The sequence below is a fragment of the Heterodontus francisci genome, chromosome 29 (genome assembly GCF_036365525.1).
Source record: "Heterodontus francisci isolate sHetFra1 chromosome 29, sHetFra1.hap1, whole genome shotgun sequence".
Classification (NCBI taxonomy): domain Eukaryota; kingdom Metazoa; phylum Chordata; class Chondrichthyes; order Heterodontiformes; family Heterodontidae; genus Heterodontus; species Heterodontus francisci.
The window spans coordinates 30,953,485-30,975,705 of NC_090399.1; the positions used below are offsets into that span (position 1 = coordinate 30,953,485).

The 22,221-nt window shown below is 43.9% G+C and overlaps 1 protein-coding gene across 1 annotated transcript in view; it reads right to left on the reverse strand.

Annotated features, from left to right (window-relative positions):
* The window catches only part of LOC137346236 (complement C4-like), an 83,257-nt gene extending 64,096 nt beyond the window's left edge, over positions 1-19,161 (reverse strand). The window contains exons 1-5 of the mRNA XM_068009668.1: positions 19,027-19,161; positions 13,782-13,974; positions 8,493-8,673; positions 1,726-1,796; positions 1,257-1,342 (exon numbers count right to left, since the gene is read on the reverse strand). Of these exons, the coding sequence (XP_067865769.1) occupies positions 1,257-1,342; positions 1,726-1,796; positions 8,493-8,673; positions 13,782-13,974; positions 19,027-19,091 (596 nt within the window). The 5' untranslated portion in view covers positions 19,092-19,161. The remainder of the gene's footprint in view (positions 1-1,256; positions 1,343-1,725; positions 1,797-8,492; positions 8,674-13,781; positions 13,975-19,026) is intronic.
* Between the last annotated feature and the right edge of the window lie 3,060 nt (positions 19,162-22,221).

The following is a 22,221-nucleotide window of genomic DNA, read 5'->3' on the forward strand; positions in this document are numbered from 1 at the left end:
TAAAACAGTACGTCATTGCGGTTTGTGGGGTCTTACTGTGTGCAAATTTCCTGCAACTTTTCCTACATTACTACAGTAATTACACTTCAAAAATAATTAATTGGTTGTAAAGCGCTTTGGGAAGTCCTGAGGTTGTAAAAGGAGCTATATAAATGCTAATCACCCTTTATTTGTTCTTTATTGTGAAGAGCTTGGAAAATCTGAGTGCTGCAAGGCTGTCAATTATCAGTCGCAGCTTGAATTTGTGTCCTGTAGAATTATGGTCAAATAACACTGTAAGTTCGTACGAGGACTTTATATGCATAGAAGCAAATGTGGAACAGGTTTCCCGGCAGCTTTACATGGCACTAAATCTTTATGGTGCTTATAATTAATGATTAGTCGTCTATTGCATTGCTTAAAGTGTATTGTCTTTCCACGGATCTGATGCAACGTCTTCGGTTATCGCCTTCTTCTCAGCTGTGTACCTCAGACAGGCACACACCCACTTGGAGAACTGTCAAATTGGTCCTGCTTGAATGTCAATACCATATCTGCCTTCCTTTGTTTTCTCTGTCACTCACTCCCCATAAAAATTCTGCAATCACCAACTAAAACTGAAAAAAAACTATTTTCAATTATTTTTCGAGGCTCCGAGAATGTTTGTTGGCTAGGTCTCCATCACGCACCCTGAAGTGACCCTCCATTAAATGAGGCTGGCACCAAGCAAACAAGTGCCACCCAACTGGTTTATGATTTACGGTTCCCCTGCTTGGGTCAGTGTAGAAAGGCAGCCTAGTAATATGATTTACATTATTTAGCTGAGGTTACTGCATCACCTTCTAGTCCGAGTACAGATTGTCACTAACACGGCGGCATAGTTGGCTATTCGGCTTCATGTCATTCAAAACCGTCTTTCGTGCCTGTGCCAGCTCGTCGAAAGAGCTATCCAACTAGTTTCCCCATAGCCTTGTAATTCTTCCTCGTATACTTCAAAATGCACATTGTTTCAATCATACAGATTTTGATTTGTAGTTTCAACAATATAATAATGGAAACGTCTAACTAATAATTGTAATTTAATCAGCTGATAAATGCTGCTTGGTAACATGATCAGCTTGTCGTCTAAGGGAAACACTTTCCTTCTGAGTAAAGTGGTCAACCAAAACCACGAAAGACAATAAACTGACTAGGTTCTAAAAAAGGAAATGTGTTATCAATATGTACATACATTTATAGGAGTAAAGGTTCATTGCCAAAATAATTTAATGACTTACTCTGCGATATCCGGGATCTTAAATGGCCGGGTGAATACTTTTCCGGAATTCATCAGCAAGCTGGGAAACTGCACATTTCTGGAATTCTAGTAGGAGAATTGAATGCATTCGAATTTTGAATTAGTGGGATTGCATTAATCGATTCTACGCATATTTGGCAACATCTATACACGATTTTATATTCGATTACATGTAAGTTACATATGAATTTCGGTAGAATTCTCCTGATACTTCACGGTAACTTTGGCGGAAGACCGGCTAAAGGGACAGAATTCAAAATTGCTTATCACTATAGATTTTGACTTCTGTTGCACATCACAGATTACCAATGAAATAGAAAGGCACAGCTGATATAGTTCCCCAAGTAGTACATTGGAAATTGAAGCCAATGGACTTGTGCCATGCTGTGGAAACGAAATTGATGGAAAGATGCATTTGATCACTGCCAGATAATTCCCGATGTACTCACGTATATGGTTATCCTAATGTTCTCGCTCACTGGTCTCATATAGTGATCCAGAGTAAAGATCCTGTAACGCACTACACAGTAACCGAAAACAAATGGACTCATCAGTGTATTTGAATCAGCCATAACATTTGTTACATTTGTAAGAAGCATGGTTTAATTAAATGAAATTAAGCTTTTTCAGTCACTATGAGCTTTATAAGTTGTCTGGCTGTGGGACGCCCTGACACTTCACAAATGCAGAAATACGTCTCCGGCGGGAACAGAAATCGGCGGTATTGAAGCCAATTTCCGCTGGATATTCAATTACATTGCCTTCAATAGAACTTAGCAGCAAGGAGGGCCAACCGTTTAAACGCCCCCTTTAGAGCCTAAGATGAATTTCTACCTCATTGGCGTGGTGTCTCTCAGGATTACCATCGCACCTTCGGAATGTTGCAGCCACATTTGCCAACGTGGGGATATAGCTGATGGTCCTGATTGTACATCAAAAGGTGGTAGATTGGGCATAGACAGCGCCATATTGATCAGCAACATCGTGATAAAGGATCCGGGATTGAGTTCCTTTCAGAGAAAGCTTCTCTGCAGTTATTTGAGATTATATATATATTTGATAGGGGTGTTATTTTGGAGAGATCAGTGCGTGTGTATACACTGTTCAACCTTCCTGTGTGTCACTGTAACACAGTCTGCAAGTTAAAATGATGTCTGTAAAAGTCAACAAAAACCTTCCAAAAATTCCATACCTGAAAGCAATGTTTCCGCTTTTTCATCATCGTTTTGTTTTACCTCTGTGGTCATTGCGATGTCTTTTGGGACTGGGGTGAAGTTTAGTATAAGATATGAGACAAAGACAGTGAGACAAAGCCAGCAGGCTGTTGAACCGAATAGTGTCTTCTTTATTCTATTTTAGTTTCACTTTCCCATTGCTGGCATGTGAGTTCTACAGCAGCCTCTGGAGCACATGATGCACAATGTAATTGCAATTTCAAAACACTACAACATTGCAGTTGGGTGTAAAATTGGACAAGGGCGGGGTTGCAAAACAAGCGCATTTGCTTTTGATGCCAGATATACCACACAGGCCATTTTCCATTCGAGCGAAGTCAACGTGACTGAATATTGGGAGGAGCATATAGGTCATAAATAAGACGCTGTCTAATTTGTGGCCGTGCCCATGTACAGTTTTCCTCATCGATTTCAGATTAATTGGGTTGCAACAAAAAATGAAAATGCTGGGTTTTGATGAAAGGTCACAGACCTGAAACATCAACTCTCTTCCTCTACCCACAGATGCTGCCAGAGCTGCTGAGCATTTCCAGCATTTTCTGTTGTTACTTCAGATTTCCAGCATCAGCAGTATTTTGCTTTTTAATTGGGGTGTAAATTCGTCTTGGGAAAGAACACAATTGCAGCGACATTGAATGGGCAGCCCATTTTACACTCAGCATGATATTACTTTCCACCGTCTCTGTGGCTCAGAAGGGAAGGGGGGAGAATAGGAAAGCGATAGTGATAGGAGATTCAATGGTGAGAGGAACAGACAGGAGATTCTGTGGTCGCGAACGAGACTCCCGGATGGTATGTTGCCTCCTGGCTGCCAGGGTCAGGGATGTCTCGGATCGAGTCGACAGGATTCTTAAAGGGGCGGGGGAGCAGCCAGAAGTCGTGGTACACATCGGTACCAATGACATAGCTAGGAAAAGGGATGAGGACCTGAAAAGCGAATATAGGGAGTTAGGTTGGAAGCTAAAAGGCAGGACGAGCAGAATAGTAATCTCAGGATTGATACTGTTGCCACGTGCTAGTGAGGCGAGAAAAAGGGAGCGAGTGCAGCTGAACACGAGTGGCTACAGAGCTTGTGTAGGAGGGAGGGCTTCAGATATGTGGATCACTGGGATTCCTTCTGGGGAAGGTGGGACCTGTACAAGAAGGACGGGTTGCATCTGAACTGGAGGGGCACCAATATCCTGGGCGGGAGGTTTGCTAGAGCTCTTCGGGAGGGTTTAAACTAGTTTGGCAGGGGGACGGGAACCGGAGCTACGGATCAGTGGATGGGGTAGCTGTCTAATGACAGTTGACAGGGCAAAGTTGCAGCCAGTATGATGGGTTGAAGTGTGTCTATTTTAACGCAAGACGTGTCAGGAATAAGGGTGATGAACTTAGAGCATGGATCAGTACTTGGAGCTACGATGTTATGGCCATTACAGAGACTTGGATATCACAGGGGCAGGAATGGATGGTGGATGTTCCGGGGTTTAGATCTTTCAAAAGGAATAGGGAGGGAGGTAAAAGAGGTGGGGAGTGGCATTGCTAATCACGGATAGTATCACAGCTGCAGAAAGGGAGGTCGTCGAGGAGGGTTTGTCTACTGAGTCATTATGGGTGGAAGTCAGAAACAGGAAAGGAGCAGTCACTTTATTGGGAGTTTTCTATAGACCCTCCAATAGCAACAGAGATACGGAGGAACAGATTAGGAGGCAGATTTTGGAAAGGTGCAGAAGTAACAGGGTTGTTGTCATGGGTGACTTCAACTTCCCTAATATTGATTGGAACCTCCTTAGTGCAAATAGTTTGGATGGAGCAGTTTTTGTCAGGTGTGTCCAGGAAGGTTTCCTGACTCAATATGTAGATAGGCCGACTAGAGGGGAGGCTATGTTGGACTTGGTGCTTGGCAACGAACCAGGCCAGGTGGCAGATCTCTTGGTGGGAGAGCATTTCAGCGATAGTGATCACAACTCCCTGACCTTTACTATAGTCATGGAGAAGGACAGGAGCAGACGGGATGGAAAAATATTTAATTGGGGGAGGGGGAATTACAATGCTATTAGGCAGGAACTGGGGAGCATAAATTGGGAACAGATGTTCTCAGGGAAATGCACGACAGAAATGTGGAGGTTGTTTAGGGAGCACCTGCTGCGACTGCTGGGTAGGTTTGTCCCGATGAGGCAAGGAAGGGATGGTAGGGTGAAGGAACCTTGGATGACAAGAGATGTGGAACAGCTAGTCAAGAGGAAGAAGGAAGCTCACTTAAGGTTGAGGAAGCAAGGATCAGACAGGGCTCTAGAGGGTTACAAGGTAGCCAGGAAGGAACTGAAGAATGGACTTAGGAGAGCTAGAAGGGGACATGAAAAAGTCTTGGCGGGTAGGATTAAGGAAAATCCCAAGGCGTTCTACACTTATGTGAGGAACACATAGATGGCCAGAGTGAGGGTATGGCCGATCAGGGATAGTGGAGGGAACTTGTGCCTGGAGTCGGAGGAGGTAGGGGAGGTCCTAAATGAATACTTTGCTTCAGTATTCACTAGTGAGAGGGACCTGGTCGTTTGTGAGGACAGCGTGAAACAGGCTGATATGCTCGAACAGGTTGATGTTAAGAGGGAGGATGTGCTGGAAATTTTGAAAGACATGAGGACAGATAAGTCCCCAGGGCCAGACGGGATATACCCAAGGATATTACGGGAAGCGAGGGAAGAGATTGCCGCGCCTTTGGCGATGATCTTAGCGTCCTCACTGTCCACTGGAGTAGTACCAGATGATTGGAGGGTGGCAAATGTTATTCCCTTGTTCAAGAAAGGGAATAGGGATAACCCTGGGAACTATAGACCAGTCAGTCTTACGTTGGTAGTGGGCTAATTATTGGAGAGGATTCTGAGAGATAGGATTTATGATTATTTGGAAAAGCACAGTTTGATTAGAGACAGTCAGCATGGCTTTGTGAGGGGCAGGTCATGTCTCACAAGCCTTATTGAATTCTTTGAAGATGTGACAAAACACATTGATGAAGGACGAACAGTGGATTTGGTGTATATGGATTTTTGCAAGGCGTTTGATAAGGTTCCCCATGGCAGGCTCATTCAGAAAGTAAGGAAGCATGGGATACAGGGAAAGTTGGCTGTCTGGATACAGAATTGGCTGTCCCATAGAAGACAGAGGGTGGTAGTAGATGGAAAGTATTCAGCATGGAGCTCAGTGACCAGTGGTGTTCCGCAGGGATCTGTTCTGGGACCTCTGCTCTTTGTGATGTATATAGATGACTTGGATGAGGAAGTGGAAGGCTGGGTTAGCAAGTTTGTCGATGACACGAAGATTGCTGGAGTTGTGGATAGTGTGGAAGGCTGTTGTAGGTTGCAACAGGACATTGACAGGATGCAGAGCTGGGCTGGGAAGTGGCAGATGGAGTTCAACCTGGAAAAGTGTGAAGTGATTCATTTTGGAAGGTCGAATTTGAATGCTGAATACAGGCTTAAAGACAGGATTCTTGGTAGTGTGGAGGAACAGAGGGATCTTGGGGTCCATGTCCATAGATCGCTCAAAGTTGCCACCCAAGTTGATAGGGTTGTTAAGAAGGCGTATGGTGTGTTGGCTTTCATTAACAGGGTGATTGAGTTTAAGAGCCGCGAGGTTATGCTGCAGCTCAATAAGGCCCTGGTTCGACCACACTTGGAATATTGTGTTCAGTTCTGGTCGCCTCATTATAGGAAGGATGTGGGAGCTTTAGAGAGGGTGCAGAGGAGATTTACCAGGATGCTGCCTGGACTTGAGGGCATGTCTAACGAAGAAAGGTTGAGAGAGATAGGGCTTTTCTCATTGGAGCGAAGAAGGATGAGAGGTGACTTGATAGAGGGGTACAAGATGATGAGAGGCATAGATAGAGTGGATAGCCAGAGACTTTTTCCGAGGGTGGAAAGGGATATCACCAAGGGGTATAATTTTAAGGTGATTGGAGTAAGGTTTCGGGGAGATGTCAGAGGTAGGTTCTTTACACAGAGAGTGGTGGGTGCGTGGAATGCACTGCCTGCCGTGGTAGTCGAAGCAGATACATTAGGGACATTATGCGACTCTTGGATAGGTACATGGATGATAGTAGAATGAAGGGTATGTAGGTAGTTTGATCTTAGAGTCGGTTAAAGGTTCGGCACAACATCGTGGGCCGAAGGGCCTGTACTGTGCTGTACTGTTCTATGTTATATATTCTATGTTCTTTAATTGGTTGCAGTGCACCATGGTTTGCTGATTGTTTATTGCTGATGCTGCTTCTGTCATGCTGTTCTGTACTTCTCATTGAGCCAAGGTTGTTTCCCTGGCTTGGTGGTAATGGTAGAGTGAGAGATATGCTGGGTCATGAGGTTACAGATTGTGGTTTAATACAATTCTGGTGCTGCTGATGGCCCACAGTGCCTCATTATTGATAGTTTTGAGCTTTTAGGTATGCTGGAAGTCTATCACGTTTGGCACGATGGTAATGCCACACGACATGCTGCATGGTATACTTAGGGTGAAGATGGTACTTTGTCGCCACAAGGACTTCGGTGGTCACTCTTGCCAATACTGCCATGGACAGATGCATCTGCGAGAGGTAGATTGGTGTGAGTGAGGTCCAGCCGGGTTTTTCATCTGGCAGATACGTTCTTCAGGACTCAGCCTTTACTACCGTTGTTGCTTCTTCCAAGTAGCATTCAACATGGAGGAATACTGATTCTGCAGCTGAAAGGGGGTGTCAGTAGGTGGTAATCAGCAGGAGGTTTCTGTGCCCATGTTTGACCTGATGCCATGACAATTCATAGTCAATGCCGAGGACTCCCTGGGTCACTCCCTTCAACTGTATACCACTCTGGTGTCACCTCTAGTGGGTCTGCTCTGCTGGTGGGACAGGACATACCCGGGGTTGGTGATGGAAGAGTCTGAGTCATTGGCTGTAAGATACGATTCGGTGACCATGATTATGTCAGGCTGTTGCATGATTAGTCTCTGGGGCAGCTCTCCCAAATTAACCCCAGTTGTGTCTTAGATAGCCGTGACTCCATGTGAGCTTTTTCACTTCAATATACCATAAGAGAATTGGCTGCACTGGGCATTTAATTATTCATGGGATGTGGCGTTGCTGGCAAGACCAGCATTTGTTGTCCAATCCCAATGCCCTTGAGAAGATGGTGTTGCGTCACTTCTTGATCTGCTGCAGTACATCTGGTGTAGGTACAGCTACAGTACTGTTAGGAAGGGAGTTCTGGACTTTTGATCCAGCGACAGTGAAGGAATAGTGATTTAGTTCCAAGTCAGGATGTTGTGTGGCTTGAAGGAGAACTTGCACGTGGTGGTGTTCGCATGCGTCTGCTGCCTTTTTCATGGGTTTGGAAGGTGCAGTCAAAGGAGCCTTGGCAAGTTGCCATAACACACCATAATAGTACCATGATAGATGTTATACAACCTTCGAGTAAATGGGTCAGATCGTGGCTGTGCCAAAGTGAAAAAGAGGCAGAAATGATTCGGAAAGTTGTTTTACATCTCTTCCAATTTTTTGTCCACCCAATCTTACCAAAAGAGCGCTTTGACCCTGTTTAAGTTCATTTGAAGTCCGACTCTGGAAATGTGTTTGCTGTGACAACAGGATTAGTTGTAATTAATTTAACGAAAGTAGATTTTTATGTTTTGTTGTAATTGCCACCTGTGTTCCCCAAGCAGATATTCTTGGCAAGAAGAGCCTGACATTGTTGACACAGACTTTTTCACGAGTTCCTTTGAAGGCAATAAGTTTGAATATCAGACAAGGTGCGGAACTGATGGCTACTACCATAATCGTCATTTAGCATTACCATCCAAGACATATTTAGACCAATGTCCTTTCTCTAGTCCAATCATTGCAAAGCTTTCATAATTGAACAGGCAGAATGTAGCCTGTGCCAACGCATTCATCATGAACACTTCACTCACTATTTTGCTCTTACATGTTATTGTAAATGTTGAAAAGTGTGCATACCAGCAGTACTCACCATCTTCATTTGGGGTGTATATCGGTTTGTCCGTCTGAATGAATATATAACCCTTTTTTGACGAGAGCAGGATGGGAACTAATTTCCTTTTCGGAAACAGCTGAGAGCATTCGGCAGCAAGAGAAATGTATTTATCTTTACGTAACCAAATATTAGCTTGCTTGATACTGTCAGCGAGAGCCTGTGGGTTTGATACCATGGAGATTAGCAGTGCTATAACTGGTTAATTAGCTGATATCTTACACTGAGTCACACGATGGTTTAGTTCTGATGTGAGATTGCCATGGATAATGGACAGCAAGAATAATGTTGGAGACTATCAACATATTGTTCATGTAACCAATAATTTGTTTTCTGCGTTTTTTTGGTGACATATGGTGGGTTCCATGTCACAATTTCACGGGCATATTTGACTGTAAACTGTATAACAAGAGGGTTTCCAATGCTTTTGAAACCCAAGCCTATGTTGCTTTGTTTCTTTTCACTGGCCCAGATTTCACCTCAGTTGTGAAGTGATGGTGCTTGTCGTTGATGTTGAAGAAATATGTCCCTCAAAAAAAACCCACCAATCTCTGTGGCAGGGATTTCTCCTTTCCCGATGTCAGTTTGAATCTGGCACCAAGTGAAGGGGATCTCCAGGCATCCAGCAACAGTAATGCCATTGGAATAAGGTGGGTGAGCTTGCAGCATGGGTTGGTACCTGGGATCTCGATGTAGTGGCCATTTCGGAGACATGGGTAGAGCAGGGGCAGGAATGGTTCCGGGATTTAGATGTTTCAGTAAGTACAGACAAGATGGTAAAAGAGTGGGGGGGGGGGGGAGTGGGGGGGTGGCATTGTTAATCAAGGAGAGTATTACAGCGACAGAAAGGACGTTTGAGGACTCGTCTGCTGAGGTAGTATGGGCCGAGGTTAGAAACAGGAGAGGTGAGGTCACCCTGTTGGGAGTCTCTTATATACCTCCAAATAGTTCCAGAGATGTAGAGGAAAGGATAGCGAAGATGATTCTCGACAGGGGCGAGAGTAACAGGGTAGTTGTTATGGGGGACTTTAACGTTCCAAATATCGACTGGAAATGCTATAGTTCGAGTACTTTAGATGGCTCAGTTTTTGCCCAGTGTGTGCAGGAGGGTTTGTGGACAGGCCAACCAGGGGCGATGCCACATTGGATTTGGTACTGGGTAATGAACCCGGCCAGGTGTTAGATTTAGATGTCGGTGAGCACTTTGGTGATAGTGATCACAATTCGGTTAGGTTTACCTTAGCGATGGCCAGGGACAGGTATATACCGCAGGGCAAGAATTATAGCTGGGGGAAAGGAAATTATGATGCGATTAGGCAAGATTTAGGATGCGTAGGATGGGGAAGGAAACTGCAGGGGATGGGAACAATCGAAATGTGGAGCTTATTCAAGGAGCAGCTACTGCGTGTCCTTGATAAGTATGTACCTGTGAGGCAGGGAGGAAGTTGTCGAGCGAGGGAGCCATGGTTTACCAAAGAAGTTGAAGCGCTTGTCAAGAGTAAGAAGAAGGCTTATGTTAGGATGAGACGTGAAGGCTCAGTTAGGGCGCTTGAGAGTTACAAGCCAGCTCTGAAGGATCTAAAGGGAGAGCTAAGAAGAGCAAGGAGAGGACACGAGAAGTCATTGGCGGATAGGATCAGGGAGAACCCTGAGGCTTTCTATAGGTATATCAGGAATAAAAGAATGACTAGAGTTAGATTAGGGCCAATCAAGGATAGTAGTGGGAAGTTGTGTGTGGAATCAGAGGAGATAGGGGAAGTGTTAAATGAATATTTTGCGTCAGTGTTTGCAGTAGAGAAAGAAAATGTTGTCGAGGAGAATATTGAGATTCAGGCTACTAGGCTAGATGGGATTGAGGTTCACAAGGAGGAGGTGTTATCAATTTTGGAAAGTGTGAAAATAGTTAAGTCCCCAGGGCCAGATGGGATATATCCTAGGATTCTCAGGGAAGCTAGGGAGGAGATTGCAGAGCCTTTGTCCTTGATCTTTATGTCGTCATTGTCGACAGGAATAGTGCCGGAAGCCTGGAGGATAGCAAATGTTGTCCCCTTGTTCAAGAAGGAGAGTAGAGACAGCCCTGGTAATTATAGACCTGTGAGCCTTACTTCGGTTGTGGGTAAAATGTTGGAAAAGGTTATAAGAGACAGGATTTATAATCATCTTGAAAAGAATAAGTTCATTAGCGATAGTCAGCACGGTTTTGTGACGGGTAAGTCGTGCCTCACAAACCTTATTGAGTTTTTCGAGAAGGTGACCAAACAGGTGGATGAGGGTAAAGCAGTGGATGTGGTGTATATGGATTTCAGTAAGGCATTTGGTAAGGTTCCCCATGGTAGGCTATTGCAGAAAATACAGAAGTATGGGGTTGAAGGTGATTTAGAGCTTTGGATCAGAAATTGGTTAGCTGAAATAAGACAGAGGGTGCTGGTTGATGGCAAATGTTCATCCTGGAGTTTAGTTACTAGTGGTGTACCGCAAGGATCTGTTTTGGGGCCACTGCTGTTTGTCATTTTTATAAATGACCTGGAAGAGGGAGTAGAAGGGTGGGTTAGTAAATTTGCGGATGACACGAAGGTCGGTGGAGTTGTGGATAGTGCCGAAGGATGTCGTAGGGTACAGAGGGACATAGATAGGCTGCAGAGCTGGGCTGAGAGATGGCAAATGGAGTTTAATGCGGAAAAGTGCGAGGTGATTCACTTTGGAAGGAGTAACAGGAATGCAGAGTACTGGGCTAATGGGAAGATTCTTGGTAGTGTAGATGAACAGAGAGATCTTGGTGTCCAGGTGCATAAATCCCTGAAGGTTGCTACCCAGGTTAATAGGGCTGTTAAGAAGGCATATGGTATTTTAGCTTTTATTAGTAGGGGGATCGGGTTTCGGAGCCACGAGGTCATGCTGCAGCTGTACAAAACTCTGGTGAGACCACACCTGGAGTATTGCGTGCAGTTCTGGTCACCGCATTATAGGAAGGATGGTGGAAGCTATGGAAAGGGTGCAGAGGAGATTTACTAGGATGTTGCCTGGTATGGAGGGAAGGTCTTACGAGGAAAGGCTGAGGTACTTGAGGTTGTTTTCGTTGGAGAGAAGGAGGAGGAGAGGTGACTTAATAGAGACATATAAGATAATCAGAGGGTTAGATAGGGTGGATAGTGAGAGTCTTTTTCCTCGGATGGTGATGGCAAACACGAGGGGACATAGCTATAAGTTGAGGGGTGATAGATATAGGACAGATGTCAGAGGTAGTTTCTTTACTCAGGGAGTAGTAGGGGCGTGGAACGCCCTGCCTGCAGCAGTAGTAGACTCACCAACTTTAAGGGCATTTAAGTGGTCATTGGATAGACATATGGATGAAAATAGAATAGTGTAGGTCAGATGGTTTCACAGGTCGGCGCAACATCGAGGGCCGAAGGGCCTGTACTGCGCTGTAATGTTCTAATTCTAATGCCAGCAGGGTATGTAATCAATCATCTTGAGGGATTCGCATAGACAGCAAAGCAGGAAGTAAAACTACTGTTTTTTCACTTTGAAATGAAAGTTTCCACAGAGTAAATAAGTGATTGGAACATACACATGGAGGTAAGGTAGAAGTTGAAATATCATAATAAATTTTTAAAAATAAAACTAAAAATGGTGATTTTTGTTATCATAATGGAGAAATTTGACATTCCATAAATATAAAATTACATTTTTCAGGGGCACAGAAGCTGCTCAGCAGTAGTTATGAACTAAGTACACCGTTAAAATTCCAGTGACATCTCGGACAAGAAGGTATAACTTTTTCATTTTTGTCGCAAGAGGTATTGAGTACAAACGCAGTGAAGATTTGCTGACCTTTATAAAGCTCTGGGTAGGCCCCAACTGGAATATTGCGTCTAGTTCTGGTCACCACAGTTTAGGATGTACATGAGGGTCCTTAAGAGGTGCAGAGGACATTTGCCAGAATATTTCCAGGGATGGGAGTATCTTAGTTACATGGTTATGTTGGAAAAGCTGTGTTTGTTTTCCTTTGAACAAAGGAGATTGAGGGGAGATTTAATGCAAGTGTGCAAGATTATGACCGGCTTCGATAAGTTAAATAAGGAAAAACTGTTCTCGTTAACTAATTGTATAAGAACTAGGGGGCACGGTTTGAAGGGTTTCCGCAAAAGATGCAGGGGGAATATGAGGAAGAACATTTTTTATGCAGTGGATGCGAATTACCTGGAACTCGCTGCCCCCAAAGGAGAGGTTGGATGGCCATTTGAGGGGAATAGACTTGAAGGACTATGGGGATCGAGCCGGGGAGTGGGACTGACTGGATAGCTCTGAGGAGAGTCGGCATGGATTCGATGGGGCAAAAGACCTCCTTCTGCGCCGTAAATGACTCTGGAACTATGACTAGTAGTCTAAAAGGGCATGATTTTGTCAGCTCGCTGATTTCTATTTGATTGCAGTATTTCTGGGGACTTCATTAGCACACCCTGTGGTGAAGCATTGAATCACTGACAGAAAATTCTGGATTTTTGTGTTCAACATGTTTGAACTCCAGCAGTTGTCAGTTTCACCGCACAATCAGGGCCGTTAACAGCATCCAATACTAACACTAACTTCCAACTGGGGATAGTCACTGTAATATATTCGTCAGGCAATAATTATAAAAATGACCAAGCATTTATTTAATGGGCCAAAACCATTTCTTTGAATTGCGAAAGTAATTTGGAATTCGCCCCCACTGCATGTACAATACGCGCCTATGCTTTTCAGTATTTGTAACGGTAACTTTAGGCATCTCATCCATAACCGGCATCACTTAACTTGTTTTTATCATGGCTGCAAGTTATTTTTTGCATCGAGGACGGTACAGATATAAAGAATAATATTCCAAATCAATTAGAATATAACCGATGATGCTGACCAATGCAACTACAGAAACAACTTTCATTTATATAGCTTCTTTAATATAGTAATATCTCGAGGTTGTTCATACCATACACCGATGTATATTTTTCCTCCGTCAAGAATCCTTTAGACTGATTTTCAACACAAATATGAAAGGGGTTCTCTAAGTCATCAAGACTTCCAACAAAATTAACCGATTTCCACTGATTGTTTTCGCACTCGTGTACTAGCTGTTTAAATATAACCTTCAGTAAAATTGACTTAGTAACAAACTCGGACATTGCAATGCAGGTAAACTGTGCACTTCCATAAAAAGTGGCACCTCAATATCTAAATGGCAGATTTCTTTACACTTCAGCGTAAGGCACGAATCACGGTGGCAGTACTTACAATTATATCTTTAATTTGATGGTAATTATTCTCTGCCGTTAGTTCAAAAACAATGTCTTTTGAATACTTTTTGAATGTTGTCACATCGAATAAATAAACGATGACAGTGACCGGATGTTCTACTCCGTCCAGCTGAATGGCGACGCTCTCCTTCACCCCAACATGAATTATGTTGGGGGCAGTAATTAAGTAGCTAAGGAAAACAAAACGTGAAGGCGTATATTAATCAATGGAAGTCTTCCTTGAAAGAACTCTCAGATATACAGATAATTATGGCTGGAGAATGGCCCGGATGTTGTGGCTGTAATGACAGGGCCACAGTCAGCACTCGGCATTACTGTGTAAAACAAGCGGCAACGTATGGCGTCCGCACATGTGCAGTTACACACCCAAATGAGGAAGTCGCGATGACTGAAACCCTATTCCTCCATAAGCTATGCTGTTGGAGTCTTCGCAGATGCAATCAACATAAAATCACTGATCTGATGTCAGCTTGAACATTTTGCTCTCTATTCTCACTGCGGAAATCAATTAAAATGTTTGTTAAGTATTGGGTGAGTTTCCCTGCTTCCAAAAGTGTTTTTCTAAAGTTATATTTCAATGAGTCCGAATCAAAACTGCTTTACAATTATTCCATATTGTAAATGTACCGATTGAAGATTTTATGCTATCCCCTTTTACCATTGCCTTCTTATTTGACTTCCACTAAATCTGCTTTGATAGTAATGTCCTAAATATCGCGGTAAGATTGCCCGTGCATACTAAGTCTACGGGAAGCCACCAAAGTGGTCTAAGATACTGTATTTGGAAGCATAGGAACGTCAGAACATAGGAAGATAGGAGCAAGAGTAGGCCTTTCAGACCATTGAGCCTGCTCCACCATTCAGCCCGATATGCCTGATCATCAACTTCAATGCCTTTTTTCCATACTATCCCTAAATCCTTTTATGTCATGGGTATTTAGAAATTTGTCAATATCCGGTTTAACCATACTCAATGACTGAGCTTCCACAGCCCTCTGGGGTAGAGAATTCCAAAGATTCACAACCCTCTGAGTAAAGAAATTTCGCTTCATCTCGTTCCTATGTGAATTCCACCTTATTTTGAAATTACGTCCCCTGGTTCGATACTCCCCAACCAGGGGAAACATCTTACCTGCATCTACGCTGTCTATCCCTTCAAGTATTTTGTAGTTTTCAATGAGATCTCTTATCCTTCTTCAAAACTCTAAGAATATAGGCCCAGGTTCCCCAATCTCTCTTCATAGAACAGTCCTGTCATCTCAGGAGCAAATGTGGTGAGCCTTCTTTGCACTCCCTCTATGGCAATAATATCCTTCCTAATGTAAGGGGACCAAACTGCACACAGTACTCCAGGTGCGGTGTAACCAATTGAAGCAAGACTTCGTTACTCCTGTACTCAAATCCTCTTCTGATATTGGATAACATACTATTAGTCTTCTAAATTGCTTGCTGAAACTTTGTTTTTTATTCATTCATGGGATGTGGGCATTGCTGGCTAGGCCAGCATTTATCGCTCATCCCTAATTGCCCTTGAAAAGGTAGTGACAAGCCTTCTTGAACCGCTGCAGTCCATGTGGTGCAGATTCACCCACAGAGCTGTCAGGAAATGGGTTCCAGGAGTTTGACACAGCGACAGTGAAGGAACAGCAATATCGTTCCAAGTCAGGATGGGGGTGTGTGGTTGGAGGGTAACTTGCAGGTGGTAGTGTTCCCATGGTCCTGTGTGGTAGAGGCTGTGGGTTTGGAAGATGCTGTCGAAAGAGTTTTGGTGCATGGCTGCAGTGCATCTTGTAGATGGTACACAGTGCTGCCACTCTGTGTTGGAGGTGGAGGGAGTGAATGTTTTGTGAATGGGGTGCCAATTAAGCGAGCTGCTTTGTCCTGGATGTTGTCGAGCTTCTTGACCGTTGATGGAGCTGCACCCATCCAGGCAAGTGGAGAATATTCCATCACACTCCTGATTTGTGCCTTGTAGATGGTGGACAGGCTTTGGAGAGTCAGTTGGTGAGTTACTCGGCACAAGATTCCTAGCCTCTGACATACTCTTGTAGCCACGTTATTTATATGGCTACTCCAGTTCAGTTTCTGGTCAATGGTAACCCCCAGGATGTTGATAGTGGGGGATCCAGTGATCGTAATGCCGTTGGATATCAAGGGGAGATAGTCTGATTCTCTCTTGTTGCAGATGGGCATTGCTTGGCACTTGTGTGGCGCCAATATTATTAACTTCTTCTTCGTTGGCATCCTTATCTCGAGAGACAATGGATAAGCGCCTGGAGGTGGTCAGTGGTTTGTGAAGCAGCGCCTGTAGTGGCTATAAAGGCCAATTCCAGAGTGACAGACTCTTCCACAGGTGCTGCAGAGAAATCTGTTTGTCGGGGCTGTTATACAGTTGGCTCTCTCCTTGCGCCTCTGTCTTTTTTCCTGCCAACTACTAAGTCTCTTTGACTCACCACACTTTAGCCCCGTCTTTATGGCTACCCGCCAGCTCTGGCGAACGCTGGCAACTGACTCCCACGACTTGTGATCAATGTCACAGGATTTCATGTCGCGTTTGCAGACGTCTTTAAAGCGGAGACATGGACGGCCGGTGGATCTGATACCAGTGGCGAGCTCATTGTACAATGTGTCTTTGGGGATCCTGCCATCTTCCATGCGGCTCACATGGCCAAGCCATCTCAAGCGCTGCTGACTCAGTAGTGTGTATAAGCTGGGGATGTTGGCCGCATCGAGGACTTCTGTGTTGGAGATACGGTCCTGCCACCTGATGCCAAGTATTCTCCGGAGGCCGCGAAGATGGAATGAATTGAGACGTCGCTCTTGGCTGACATACGTTGTCCAGGCCTCGCTGCCATAGAGCAAGGTACTGAGGACACAGGCCTGATACACTCGGACTTTTGTGTTCCGTGTCAGCCCAAGCCTATATATTTCATGTTAGCTTTCAGTGACTTATTGACGAGGCTCCCAGGTCCCTTTGTACATTTACACTTTCTAATATCTTACCATATAAGAAATACTCTCCACATCTGTTCCTCCTACCAAAGTGGATAACCTTACATTTTTCCACATTATATTCCATCTGCTATGTTCTTGCTCACTCACTATGTCTGTCCAAATCCCCTTGAAGCTGCTTTCCATCGTCCTCACAACACAAATACCCACCTAGTTTTGTGTCATCCGTGAACTTGGAAATATAACATTTGATCCCCACATCCAAATCATTGATATATATTGTGTACAGCTGGGTCCCAAGTACTGATCCTTGTGGTACCCACTAGTCACAGCCTGCCAACGTGAGAATGACCCGTTTATTCCTACTCTCTGTTTTCTGCCTGTTAACCACTCCTTAATCCGTGCCAGTATATTACCTCCTATCCCATGTGCTTTAATTTTGTTAACCAACCTCCTGTGGGGGACTTTATCAAAATCCTTCTGAAAATCCAAGTATACGACGTCCACCGATTCCCTTTTATCAACTCTGTTCGCAACGTCCTCAAAAAAGCGCGGAGAACCTTCTGGTAGTAGAAAATGCTGGAAATACTCAGCATGTCAGGCAGCATCCGTGGAGAGAAAATAGAATTAACGTTTCAGGTCGATGACCTTTCATCAGATCTTCTTGTACTATCTCTGGGCTTAAATACTAGGTCGCGCCCAAAAATGATTGTGCAGGGGGTGGGCAGGCACTTTCGGCTTGAAATGAATCCGTGCTTCCGGCTCACCATATTCAATGCTTATAGGCCACTTTCACCGCCCAAGAAACAATCTGGACAAGTTTGAATTTCCACATTATAGTGACTCTGCCAAATATGGACCAGGGGCGGTGCTCCCTCATCTTAATTTTATGCAACAATTATATGCTATCGATACATCAGTTGCATTGCCAGTTCCAAAATTCAGGAGCAGGTTATAAATTAACATTAGCAAACTTTTCAAACTGCTTGTCAAAGCTAATCGTAAACAATGGCAACCATGTTGACCATAATATATTTCAGCACTTCTTGCTTGCATCGGATCAACTTGCTGTCATAAACTCAAGTGCGCCGATTGTGCAATTCCATCAGGTTTCCATGTACATCTGAAGGCCGTGACTCAACACAAGTGGAATCCTGCCGGTGGCTCGTTTATCTTGTCCAATTTACACTCAGGAATTTCACTGGGAGACTATTCTGCTCTCACCTGAAGCACAAGGAAGCACAAACATACGTACACATTCATATACACTCACAGACGTAAATGCACGCTCACATACTCACATGTAAACAGACTCACACAGACACTCATACTCACTACAGACACAGTACACACTCATACTCACATACACACAAGCATACACACACATACATGTTCACACATATACTCACATTCACATACACACATAAATCAGACTCACACAGACACTTACAGTCACTAACACACATATATATGTGCATATTCACACACACTCACAAACATATAAACTCAGTCACATACACACATAAATCAGACTCACACAGACAAACATGCACACGCAGTCACACTGACATATACGTACACATTCAAATACACACACACATTCTCACACATAAACTTACATGACTCACAAGCAATTAGACACACATAGACACTCACAGTCACTTACGTATACACTTTCACACAAAATGCACTTTCATCCAGAAAAGTGATATTACCTGATCTTTATGAAAAAGCTTTTAGAAAGAATGGCATGCTCAAATTCTCTTACAGCTGCCATAAACTAGATAGAAGGCAAGACTTGCAGCATCTTCCATAACCTCAGAATGTCCGAGACATTTTGCAGCCAATTAATTTCTTTGGAAGTGCAGTCACTGTTGTGTAACAAAGGTCGCAGCCAATTTTCAGACAGCCGTAACCCCCAAACATCAAAGGGATAAATGGCCAGATCATCTGCTTTTTCAGTGATTGTAGCTGAGGGATTAATACATGCCAGGACACTGGAGAGAACGCCACTGCTCTTCAAAAAGTGGCTGTGGGACTTTTAAAAACCATCTGAGAGGGCAGAGGGAGACTCAGTTTAATGTCTTACCGGAGACTCTACCGATTAACACAGTGGAACAATCACTCTCCATTATTTGTTCGGGAAGACATACACTGGAGTTCGGCACCCTTATGTTTTGTAAGGGTGAAAACAATCCATGTTAAAGTTATTCTTTATACTGAGCGCTTGGAAGCAGCTGTAAAGCACTCATGTTACATAGCATACTTACGATGGTGCCTGTTCAGCAGCTGGTATAACCACACAGAACCACAGGAAAAACAGCAACGGTCCCATTGTTGAAAAGAAGGGCCCACTCTCTGCGGGCAGGACCAAGCTAATTGACAACGTGGCTGTGCTGTGGAACAATCTCTGCAGCTTTTTGTAGATGGATTAGGCAATAATATTGATTTAAAGTTACTTATTTACATTGCTGGAAATTTCAGTAGAAGTACGTGCACAGTGTCAATTGTACATTTTTCCCAGTCCTTCCGTATCCTTAATGTACAGTTTTGTCACGGATCTTACGGAGGTGGCATACTCCTGGGCTAAGAAGAGCCTAAATGGGGCAGAGGTGCAAAGGGATATAGGTGTACAGGTACACACATGGTTAAGGGTAGACATGCAAGAATTAAAAAAATAGCCTTAAAAAACAAACAAAACACTGGGATTCATTTCCAGAGGGATAGAATTGAAAAGCAGGCAAGGCATCGAAAAGTTGTATCGAACTTTGGTTTGATCACACTTGAACTATGTGCACTGTTCTGGGTCTCCACATTATAATATATATATATATATATGTGTAAAGAGAGAGGCACTGGAGGAGGTGCAAAGAAGAATCACAAGGACGATACCAGAACTGAGAGGTTCTAGGTATCAGGAAAGATTGGGACAAACTGGAGCTCTTTTCTCTAAAAACGATAAGACGGAGGGGTGATCTGATAGAGGTCTTTGAATAAATGAAAGGGGTTGAGAGGGTAGAGGTGGAGAAAAAATTTGAACTTCCGGGGAAAGAAAAACTAGGAGTCTTAAATATAAGATAGTCACTAACAAATCCGATAGCCAATTCTGGAGAAACTTCTTTACCCAGAGAGTGGTGAGAATGTGGAACTCGCGTCCAAACCGTGGAGTTGAGGCGAATAATTTAAATGCATTTATGGGGACGTTAGACAAGGAATGCGGGAGAAATGAATAGAAGGAGGTGCTGATGAAGTTGGATGAAGAGGGATGAGAGGAGGTTCGTGTGGAGCATAAACACCACCATAGACTAGTTCGGCTGAATGGCCTGTTCCTGCGCTGTACCCTCAATGTCACATGATGTAAAGGTGCGTTCGATTGTCGAGAGAACCCACTGCAGAAGCTGACACGACCTCAGCCTGTTTAAGTTTGTTCCGCCGCACTCTTCGGATTAATTATTAATTCCTCAATAAACAGCATCAAATAAGATTATCTGGTCCTTGACCTAAGTGTTGTGTCTGGAATATTGTTCTGCGAAAATTTCCCTGTATTAAAACAGTGACGGCATTTCAGATATACTTAATCGACTGAAAAGTGCTTTGGGATGCACCGAAGTCGCGAATTAGTTATATGAACGCAAGTTCCTTTTCTCTCTTCCTTTAGTGCTCCTTAAACCAACCCAAATGTTTAAAATGTCTCATTCCCATAACCCAGCGCAGCGAGTCTTTCATTTCTGACATATTTGAGCAGCAAATGATATTTTGATGATACGTTTATACTTTAAATCTGATAGTTCAACTCGGGAGTAATGGTTCGTATAAGAATGCAGCACAGCAATTCTAAATTTGTTCTGGTTAGCCTGTGTTTCAGTTTAATATGAAAATGTACTGACAAGCGCAGTGAACTTGCACACGAAGGTAATTACAGGGAGAAGCTATTTCAGCAGCGTACGAAGCAAGCGACCGGTTGCTCATGAGTTCGAGGTTGAGTGGCGTTAATATGTAACTTTTTACTTACAGAAAAAAACATGAATTGCTGCCAGTGCGTGACAAATAAGGAGCAGACGACCGTCTCGTAAACCTTACATCTAATATCAATGGAGAATTAGACACCAATTAGATGGTGAAATGTACGTGATCCATAATTGTTGCACAAATATTCCCAAATATAAAAGGATATGTCACAACGTATTTATTTTCCCCGTCACAAAAAATCTCGTTGTAACTTCGTGTCACCTAACTTGTCTATTGTGGTGCCAGAAAGGATTGAAGAAATGCATGAGCTGAAGTAAAAACAAAAAATGCTGTATAGCAAAACTTTAATTCCAAAGCCATTACAGTCGGAGTCTACCCATGGTGGAAGTTATGGAATAGTTCACTGAACGCAATCGCTCTCTATTGCAGAGACAGAGGGCCGGATTTCTCCCCGGAGGGCGGGATACATAAGTTGGGACTGTTTCCAGAACTTGAGCCTGCCCCGGATTGGGGGATGACCCTGGGAGGCACAGACACTCATTTCACGAGGCGCCCCCTTCATTGGCATGGAGACAGGTTCTACATCCAATTAAGGGTGGCGGACGGGTTCACGAGCCTGGAGAGCCAATCAGAGGCCTTCCAGCGTGAGAGGAACAGCAGGCTGCAAAGGAAGGTAAGTAAGGGAGAGGACGCTTCAACATAGAGGTGCCCTTTCTCCAACTTTTTCAAAGCTTTAATTCAAAACTTCATTCAGCAACCAAGCCACCACTGTGGAATAGGTCGGGGGGTGGGGGCTGGGTGGATGGCGGGCGCGTGCGGGAACCCCTCCACAGGGAGGCATATGTCTGCTCCTGCACACGGCAGGCAGAGAGGGCCTGTACGCCTGTCTGGAGAGCTGCACTCCAGCCCCCATCCCTTCCCACACCTGCTCTACTACTGTTGGCTTTTGAACATGCGAATTGAAAGCAGGAGTAGGCCACTTGGCCCCTCAAGCCTGCTGAACCATTCAAAAGGATCATGGCTGATCTGATTGTAACCTCCACTCCATATTCCCGCCTACCCTCAGAATCTTTCACTCCTTTGCTTATCAAGAATCTATTTACATCTGTCTTAAAAATATGTAAAGACTCTGCTTCCACCACATTTTGAGGAAAAGAGTTCCGAAGATTCACGACCCTCTGAGAGAAAAAAACTCTCCTCATACCTGGCTTAAATTGGGAGACCCCTTATTTTTAAACAGTGACCCCTAATTCTAGATTTCTCCACAAACGGAAACATCCTTTCCACATCCACCCGGTCAAGACTCCTCAGGATATATATGTTTCAATCAAGTCGCCTCTTACTCTTCCAAACTCCACTAGATACAAGCCTAGCCTTTCCAACCTTTCCTCATAAGACAATCCATCCATTCCAGATATTAGTCGAGTTAACCTTCTCTGAACTGCTTCCAATGCATTTACACCCTTCCTTAAATAAGGAGACCAATACTGTACACA